General features: G+C 43.5%; 1 protein-coding gene across 2 annotated transcripts in view; it reads left to right on the forward strand.

Moving 5' to 3' along the window:
• Window positions 1–7,852, forward strand: part of LOC110973992 (uncharacterized) — an 85,726-nt gene extending 77,874 nt beyond the window's left edge. For both annotated transcript variants that reach the window (XM_087135349.1, XM_087135350.1), the window contains exons 12-17: window positions 686–888; window positions 1,706–2,069; window positions 2,712–2,849; window positions 3,594–3,881; window positions 4,118–4,468; window positions 4,841–7,852. In XM_087135349.1, coding sequence (XP_086991475.1) covers window positions 686–888; window positions 1,706–2,069; window positions 2,712–2,849; window positions 3,594–3,881; window positions 4,118–4,468; window positions 4,841–5,178 — 1,682 coding nt within the window. In that variant the 3' untranslated portion in view covers window positions 5,179–7,852. The remainder of the gene's footprint in view (window positions 1–685; window positions 889–1,705; window positions 2,070–2,711; window positions 2,850–3,593; window positions 3,882–4,117; window positions 4,469–4,840) is intronic.
• The last annotated feature ends 1,569 nt before the right edge of the window (window positions 7,853–9,421 follow it).

Consider the following 9,421-nt stretch of genomic DNA (forward strand, 5'->3'; position numbering starts at 1 on the left):
AAAGCCAACTCACAGTTGTGTTGTCGAGTTGCAAATTCTGCTCTGATTGATTAAAGACAAATCACAACTTCCGAAGCCTTCCGATCATTGAAAAATACAATGTATGTGTTAAGTTTGATCGCAGGACATCAGTGTAGCCTGAGTTTCATCTTGGGTCTAATAAATTGCCTGAACATAAGACATAAGTCTTGGAAACTGTGTTTAAGTCTGGCTCCTGGATAGTTGGTTGTGCACTGCATTGTAAAATTCATATGGTAGAAGGACATGATAAGTTATGCGACCCCAACTTCATTAGTAACATTAGTGACATTGTACCATGGGCCCTGCAGTTATATACCCATAGTATTGGGACTTGGGTGTTGCAGTGTTTCAATTTGTTGAATATTTCGATGAAGGACTCAAGTCAAGTTATTTTTTCTCAGAGACTCAAGTTAATTCAGGCAACCGTTGGGGACTCAAGGGCAAGTTCACGCAATCACCACGTGTCAACCACTAGTAAATTTTCATTGGTAACCTGTGCTCAGAATTTATTCTGAGTACCAGGCAAAAATCGACTACTTGACAAATTGGTCTTTGGAAATTTCCCTAAGGTGAGTTGATTTGGGAAGGTTCCTCCATTAAAATGTTGTGGGGGTGAGCTTAACGTTGCTCATTTCTGATGCAAGATCTTTCCCCCTGTTTTCAGTGTTCCCGTCCTTCACGCTGACTCCCAAGGAGAGTGAGGTGCGCGTCGGCGGCACGGCCCGGCTGGAATGCTCGGCCACGGGCGACCCCAACCCGGTCATCGCTTGGCAGAAGGACGGTGGGGATGATTTCCCGGCTGCCCGGGAACGACGCTTCCAGGTCATGGATGAGGAATCAGAGACTTTCTACATCTCCAACGTCAAGGTATGGCACCGCTCTCCGCGGAGCAATGTTTAGTTGAATCAGAGAGGTATCGGTAGTTGAGCCCATCACAAGCCTGGTCACATGCAATAAGGGCTGAGGAGCGACAGAAAGGCTTGCAACTCGTCTTCAGACTGGACATATGATTGGCTCATGAATGACCTGTAAGAACTTGAGTACATTAGTGTTCAGCATGCTGGTTTGCAGCATACAGTTACCGGTATATCAAGTGCAGCCATGTTTGCTTTAAGATGCCCATTCTGTGGACTTTTTCTTTTCTGTTTCTTTTGTTTTGTTTTGTTTTGTTTTGTCCAAATCTCATGCCAAACTGAACATGATCAATATTTTTACTGTGTGATTTTCCCTTCAATATATGTTCCAGGAGATTTTAAGGCCTCTACAGTGTATGAATTCAGCTCAGGTTATGTCCGAGTTCAATTTCAGTCGCATTAGATACCTCAACCTATGTTCAAAGTCCCAAGCACGTGCCTTGCCACTGATTTAAACATGAAGGGCACTGCACTCGTTCTTCAGGCAGAGATGAAAATGAAGCAAGAGATAAACTTGAAATCTGTCCTTGCCATTTGTCAAATAGCCTGGATGGATTCTGGAAGGTACAAATGCACAGTGCTGCTACTTCTCGTGGATTCTTTCTAGATGTGGAATTGTGTAGGGTTGAGAAATGTCCATGTAGAGCCGAGGTTGCATTGGGGTTTGATATCCCTTTACTCAGGAAATTTGCTACTGGTTTCCCGCACTGTTTGGGTTTGGTGCAGTTTAGCAAGAAAATTCAAATTGAATGTTGCATTTGACCTTCAAGGTATCAGACGTGGGCATGTACAGCTGCACGGCCACCAATGCAGCCGGCACCATCAGCGCCAACGCCACGCTGACCGTCCTGCAAGCCCCCAGTTTCCGGGAGCGGCCGCGTGATGTGGAGGTGCGGGCAGGGGAAGCGGCTGTGCTGGAGTGCAAGGTGGCAGGCTTGCCCCCGCCCCACATCACCTGGACCAAGGCCGGCCGGGCGTTCCAGCCAGATGAGGACCGTATCCTGACGGGTGGTGGCGACAGCGGGCTGCTGATCTTCAAGAATGTCCAGACGGAGGATGGCGGGCCGTACACCTGCGAGGTGGCCAACAAATTGGGTGTGAAGAAGGGATCTGTGACACTGAGCGTCCTGCCAAGTGAGTACACAACGGCTTTACCAACCTCCGCCATAGAGCTTTAGATGAAAGGGACATGGGCATATTTGGGAGGGGGGCTGAGGGAACATCACTTCCCTCCTCTTCTGGAAAAGAAACTCAGGAAAATAGGGAAAGAAATGAGAAAGACAGGAGGAGTGGGGATAAAAATCTCCAATTTGTTCCAAAATATCTCGGAAATCGATCCCCTCCAGCATTGATGGCTTGTCAGGATGCTTACTGATGAGCTCTTATCCTTCCCCTTGGAAGGAGCTTTGTGCCCTGCCTGGATAGCATAGCCCTTTCACAGTTTAAAACGTAAAATCAAATATGCAGGTCATTGGACAAGTGTAATATCCTAAAGGGACTTTGAAATTTAGTCCAATATGTGATGCAGCGAGTTTTAAATCAAACTGCACACAGTACTTGTGTGATTAATCGGTCAATTACTAAAGAAAAAGACCACCAATTGAGGTAAAATTTCAGAGAGCTGAGCTAGACTGAAGTCTGCTTCCTCCTCAGCTAATGTAGGGTCAAGCAGAGTTTCTCACCAGATGTCACATCCTGTCCGGTGGTCGATGCTGTGTAGTAAGATTATTCTAACTGCAGCGTTCTCAAAAGAGTATGCTGTTATTGGCCCCGCAGAAACCAAGTATTACAGCACCACGACCGGTATCATCATCATCCTGGTAGTCTGCTGTGTGGTTGGTACCTCACTAGTCTGGGTGTTGATTATATATCACACGAGGAAACAACGAAGGCACTACAACACAACCCATGCAGGTACAGTTCAATGTGGCTGTCGATACTCACTGTTCGTCTGTCATCGGTTGTTTCTATTTCTGTTTTTTTGCTGGTTTCCCCTTTATACCTCACAACTTTTTTCCACATTTGTGTCTAGTCAACATTTTAGTTCACATATCTGAACTTGGGCTGAGGGCAGCCTGTAAAAATTTACAAATCGTCATTGTCTGTCTGTGTTCCCCTCGACTTCCTTGCTTAAAACTCCACCACTGAGTGGCCATGTTTTGGTCGCGTGGTTTAATGTGGTGAACTCAATATCAACATGTCATTGTGTGGGTCCTGGTTTGGAGTCCAGATTGCAGGTTTATGCATATGCCCCTGAGCAAGGCACCTGATGTGAATCATGTAACTCCGCCCAGGAGTACCTTTGTGCCAGTAAGAGCACTAATAGTTCTGGTTGGATTAAATGTTTGGCTAAGAATGGCGGCTTGAATTGTTTCATCTAACAGAGCTGAAATGGTCTTGGGGATAATTTATAAGCATGAAGAGCAGGGGTACCAGTTATCAGTGTCTGGGGGCTTCAAGGTGATTTTTACTGTGTAAGGACAGTTTTGTCATAGACTTTGTATGAGAACAGGAGCGGCTTTACACACAGTGCGTTTTCATTCAGTTATTTTCAAGCATGTATTGCTGCAGTTCAGTCGTCTGTTGATCTCTCTCTCTCTCTTTGTATGGTGAGTCCTCCATCATTTTTGAATCGCGTATGAAATTGCATCTCCACAGATGATCCTGCCCTCCCACCCGAGATCCCCAGCTCGGCCTTCCATGGCTCCTCAGACGGCACCATCCACCAGGAGACCAGCAGCGGCATCTCCAGTGCGGCCACCGACAAGTTCCCCCCGGACAACCCCAGCGACTGTGACTCACTAGACGGCGGCAGCGGCAGTGGTGGGGTGATGATGCATCCAGGCCTCAAGTATGGCCACCGGCTGCAGACGGCCATGTTTGCTGGGGAGTCCAGCGACCCCATGGACATAGCAGTGGCAGGCGAGGATGTGGAAGACGACAAAGGTAGTTCATGAAAGTCACAGCTCTCAAATACTCGTTGAAGTGTGGGTGTAAAGAAGGAGTCCCAAGTCACTAGAGCCACTTTCTAGTAAAGTACCTTGAAAAGAATCTAGCACGTTGTAAATAAATAGGAGTCCAATTTTACCACCAGGATTGTGGCAGTACTTTAGCCACTGATGCTCTCATTTTACAGCAGCATGTCACACTTCATGTTCTCTTCTCCCCATTGTCTCTCCCAGGGGATAGTGTACTAGACACCCCCCAGCACCTACACTATGACAGGGATCTTGATACAGACCCGGAGAGCTGCACAGAGCACAGCGAGTGCCCGGCTGAGTGCTGCCTCGCCCAAGAGTCCACTGACCGAGCCGTCTCCAGTCCCAAGCACTGCAGCAGGCCGTCAAGGGAAAGGCAGGGCAGCACGGAGAGGATGTCCCCCGACGTCCTGGATGGGACGTTACCGCGGCTCTTCCACCCGTCCGTACCCCCGGGGTCGCCCGAGGTGGAGGGCGTTTGTAGGGGGCAGGTCCAGAGCCCTAGGAGCGCTTCACTGGGATGGCACTCGCGGGGATACACACCATGTCAAAAAGGTAAGAAAGGCTCTGGCTCAGGTCTGCAGAGGATGTTTTCAGATTCTCCTCATTCATAGTTGACAATGTTAAGTTGCCCAGCTGTAATCTGTCCACCCATCCTTCCCTTAAGGGAAAAAATCCATCAGAATGTGTCTTTCCTGAATCTAAGGGCAGGTTTGGGATGACCATTTGTCAACCACTGGTTGATTTTGCCTGGTACCGAGGACATATTTTGTGCACAGGTTACCAGGGAAAATTGGCCTGGGGGTCGACAAATTGTCATTGCTCAGACTTGCCCTAAATGCATTTTTGGGATTTTTGTGATGACACAACACTGTAGACACAGATTTTAATGAGAGAGAGTCCATTTTGTTTAAATGATTTTTTCAGATCAACCAGGATGTGGCAGGCATCTCCACCCGCACACGCTACCGCGGAGCAGTCATCACACAGGGACTGGTACCCCACAGCAGCTGGTCCCTGTCAATCTGTACGAGAACCCTACCTCCACAGAGACTGCCCGCATGCACACCTCTCCCCCCTGCACCCACTGTCGCAACCACCTCGCGGGCAAGAAGTGTCGCAACGCACCGTCCATCCCCAACCCCTCCACCCACCTATCCCCTGCCCACAAGACGAAATCAACATCGCCCTCGTCGCACCATAAAGCACCCTCACTGAAGGTGCGTCGGCCCCAGAACAGAACAGCGCCACCTAGCAATGTGTAGATAGCAGTTATTTTAATATTATTATTATGTTACCATTGAGGAGCTGTGTATTAATGGAACAAAGAAAAATTGCGGCAGAAATTTTATTTTATTTTCCAATTTCTAAGCAACTATGGAATCAGGCACTGCTTCTGCCGTCTAACGATGCATCACATTATTTCAATGGTCACAAGGATTAAATGTTAGATGAATGTTTATCATTAGTAAACAATTTGAAAGATCTTGGGTAAGTGAAATTTGGTGTATCTCCCCTGAAACAGTTCTCATTCGGTGCTGGTAAAAATGTGATGCATTGTGGGACTAGTTCTGGTGTTGATGGCATTTCCCGGACTCTGGTTTTTTCCTGAGGGGAATTTATTTATTTAACTGAGGCGACACAACTTGAGCCTGAACCCTTGTGTTGTGACGTCTCCTTATCTGTTCTCCTCAGGACACGCCCTTTTTTTAAAGGGGGTGGGAGTTGATACGGTATTATTGAATGTAAGCATTGCCTTGTGCCGAGCTGTTAGCCGAGGCTGGAGACATCACTGCTTTTATCTTTCTTTGAACCCCACTTCTCTCATATCTCTCACTAGAAACACTAGCCTTTCTTAATGATCCATTGAGCATTCCATTTTCTGTAGGCTTCACCTCCAGAAAGTGAAATGCACCTTTAGAGACTAGTTTTACCATACCATCTTTGAAGTAGCCAGTATTTGTACAATGTGGCTGCAACCTCCCCCCCCCCCCACAAAAAAAGGTGTGTTAAATGTTTGTACGCCGAGTCCTGGCAATGCTATTTCTGATTTTTCTGCCTCTCAAATTAGCCCGCTGCCCAACGGAGTCAAATAATAATTGGATTTCTGTTCCTTTGTATTGTATAGAAAGATTGTAAATAATATATTACTTTGAAAAGAAAAGGTATGTTTTTGCATCCCACCCCTTCATGTGTTTATATATATATTAAAAAAGAACTGTCGTTCCTCTAAATGTACTAAGAGTTTTGTCATGATTTTTGAAATCATATTCAGTTGTTTTAAAATGTATTTTTTATTTCTTTTTTAGTTTAAAATAGAAGCTTCTGTTTCAGGTGATATTGATAGATCACAAGTTGATGCATTTTTGCATTTAGGGTGTCCTCAAAAATAATAATGCTCTTTTGTGTGGTCCAAGTAATCTTCATTGCGGTTCCTAGCATTGTCGGGTCCCCTTTTTCCCGAGTTGAAGTCACACTTTGCTCCAGCTAAGGAAAGCAAAGGCAGTTAAGTTGAACCTTAAAGCTTTTACCCTACACCCTCCCCATCAGGTTCTTTGATAAATGCAGAGAGTGCAGCAAAACTGAAATGTGCCCTGGATCCACACCGGCCTAGGCTCTATCAAGCGACACAGTGTTCTCTGCCACTTGCGTTCACCACTAAATGCAACATTGGACACCACCTTTGCATCACTGGTACATGTAGATTCCATTGCATTAGCATGGATAGGGTTAAGCCAGTGGAATCTTTCCAGACCGAGCATCTTTGAAGCACAATTTGGTGTCAACTCGTAACTGTATTCAGCCTGTAATGGCAAAGTATTTTTGAGGGCATTCTGGATGAAATCTCAATACCTCAATCACTATCTTACAGTCATGTTTCATCAGCTGTTGAAACAAGATTGTACTCTGCATTGGCTGTTTTTTTACCCAACCCTTTACCCCACTCCTGTCTAAAAGGAGCATTTGACTTATCCTAAAAAAAATTGTGCTGAATGTTAAGGAGTAATTGTGTACAGGTATTCCCTGTGAACGCTCACTTTTGCTGCTCATTTCTTTGAACTGATATACATTTTTACCTTGACTGTCTTCAGTGTAATCCTTCCTGGATGGGATTGTTCGTAACTTTGTCAAACAATTAATTCATAAGTCAGCGGGTTCCTCATTCCCTTTCATTTTCACCCTGTACTTAACCCTTGTAAACAAGATTTTTCTCAACTTGATGTAAACATTCACTGAAGTGTACATTTGTACTTGACTAGTTTATGTGTGCCAAAAACAGGATTTTTGATACCGACGCCCTAGTTGAAAGTGGGAGAAATTTTGATAGCCGTCTTTTGTCTGAAGCATTGTACCCATCTGAAAACAAACTGCAGATGGCCTCGCTGCTGTACATAATGCACAGGTTTTACTACTGAGGTGGATGAAGCAAACTTGATAAACGTAAGACTTTGCATTGATGTCTTTTAGGGTTTCTGATCATGTCCACGTTTCACTGTTGGTACTAGGCATTGCCAAAATGATCTTCAGCTATGGATTTTGTGGGTGGGGTTGGGTTTTGGAGAGGGAGGGTTGGACATTCATTTTGGCTGTTCTTTTTATATGACTGTCATTTCTATCATTCTGAACCATATATTTGAATCCAGAAATCGGAGTGAAAGCATACATGGCAACTTCAAATGTTTGACATACTTTTTATTTGTTTTGAAATACCAGAATTGGCAAGGCTCAAAACGACAAATTCCATTATTAAACTGCTTTTCCACATCTGCAATTCTTTTTGGACCCTTCTGCACTAGATGGAGGCTTCCAGGGTTAAAGGTGATTTGTATGTTATAATCTTTGGGAAGTGTGTGGCACATAGTCTGTTCTTTTGTTACCCGAAGAAATGGATGATGATATTAAAAATAAATAAATAATTCTGCAGTCTTAGTCATGAAACAGCCTGGTGACTTGTCTTTCTCTGTGTTGATCAGGCTTAGTTGAATACTCGATACAGAAGTGGCTTTGAGAATTGTTTTAAGGGAATGGCATCCATATTCTGCTATTAATTGTGCAAGGCATTAGCATTTTGACTCCATGTGACCAATCAGTACATATGTACTTCACAAGTCAGCTGACAGGTATTGACCTGTTAACAAAAGAGCATTGGTCTCATCTGTAACCAGCAGCACGGGCATGGCTGGAACTTGAGGTCACAATAAATTTAAATGTGCACATACATGATGGATTTGTTCAAAGCAGGATCCTGTGAACTTACTGTATTTGGACTGAGGGTAGCCTAAAATTCAAAATAGGCAATGAAAACCATAGCTTTGACACAAGCGATTTACACTTCACGCCCCCTTGAGACGGTGCAGATGGCTTTGCAAAGGTCAGAAGCTTCAGTCACACGTCAAATTGCCTGGTTTTGTAAAATGTTCTCATGATCAGTCACATGAGTATAGAAAAAAAGACAGTTTCAGGTGAAATAGTTACTTTCTACACATCTTTTAAACCTGTTATGTCACCCATGTCATTCTTATTGAAATTTCTGCAAAGAAGAAAAGGCAAATTAACAATTTTGCATTATTACATGTGGTTCACACATGAAATCAGTGTGTGCTCTTGACGATGATCTGCACAGAAAAAAAAGTTAAAAATGTTGGTTTCCAGTGTTGAAGACAAAAAAAGCTACCGTAACGGTGAAATTGGAACTACAGGGTTTTTGTACAAGGTTTTATCCATTCATGTGTCATTGCAGTGGTCAGTGAACAAGTCGATCTTAAAAAAAAGTGACTGATAAAGCACTTTGAATTCACATCAGTGTGGAAAACAGTTTCCTAGTTTTGAGAGGATTTCCTTTTTTCGAGGATCCACAAAGAACTTATAAAGAACATAAAATTGGTAAATTGGGTTCAACCGTTTTTCAGTTCTCTTTATGTGAATCGCTGCATTTAATAGTGATTCCTCTTCCCTCACATATTCTGATGAAAACTCATTTTTCATCAGAAATTTTTGTTTCCATTTGATAAACCTCATCAACTTGTAAAGATGTCATGGTACACAATTTCAATATTCCCCATTTTTAACATGAAATTTCCAATACTACTAAAAACTACACCTATCATGTCAATTGAACCAAAGATTGTTAATGTTCATATTTATAACTAATATTTGTTTTTTAAACTTCAAGGCCTTGGTATGAGAGATTTTTTGTAAATCTTGACTGTAGTATATATTTATATGAAATAGGAATGTTACCACAAAAATGATCACCTTTTTCTTGCAAACAGTTTAATTCTATAGTCACTAAAATCCATTTGATAAAAGCTTGTAATAAGAGACAATGCAAATGGTATGCCTTTGGCAGTTGTTTTTTCAAGCTGTAGCCTTAACACAGATAGAGTATGGCATCCAAGTTCAACTGTTTGTGATCATACTGTGTATTGCTTCACATGCTGAGTGACCATGGGGGGGTTCATTGTCAGTAGGTGAAGGTTTTTTTTGTTTTTCCTATGTGAGGTTGTG

Source organism: Acanthaster planci, linkage group LG04 (genome assembly GCF_054643075.1).
Source record: "Acanthaster planci isolate LZ-2023a linkage group LG04, COTS_SCS, whole genome shotgun sequence".
NCBI lineage: Eukaryota > Metazoa > Echinodermata > Asteroidea > Valvatida > Acanthasteridae > Acanthaster > Acanthaster planci.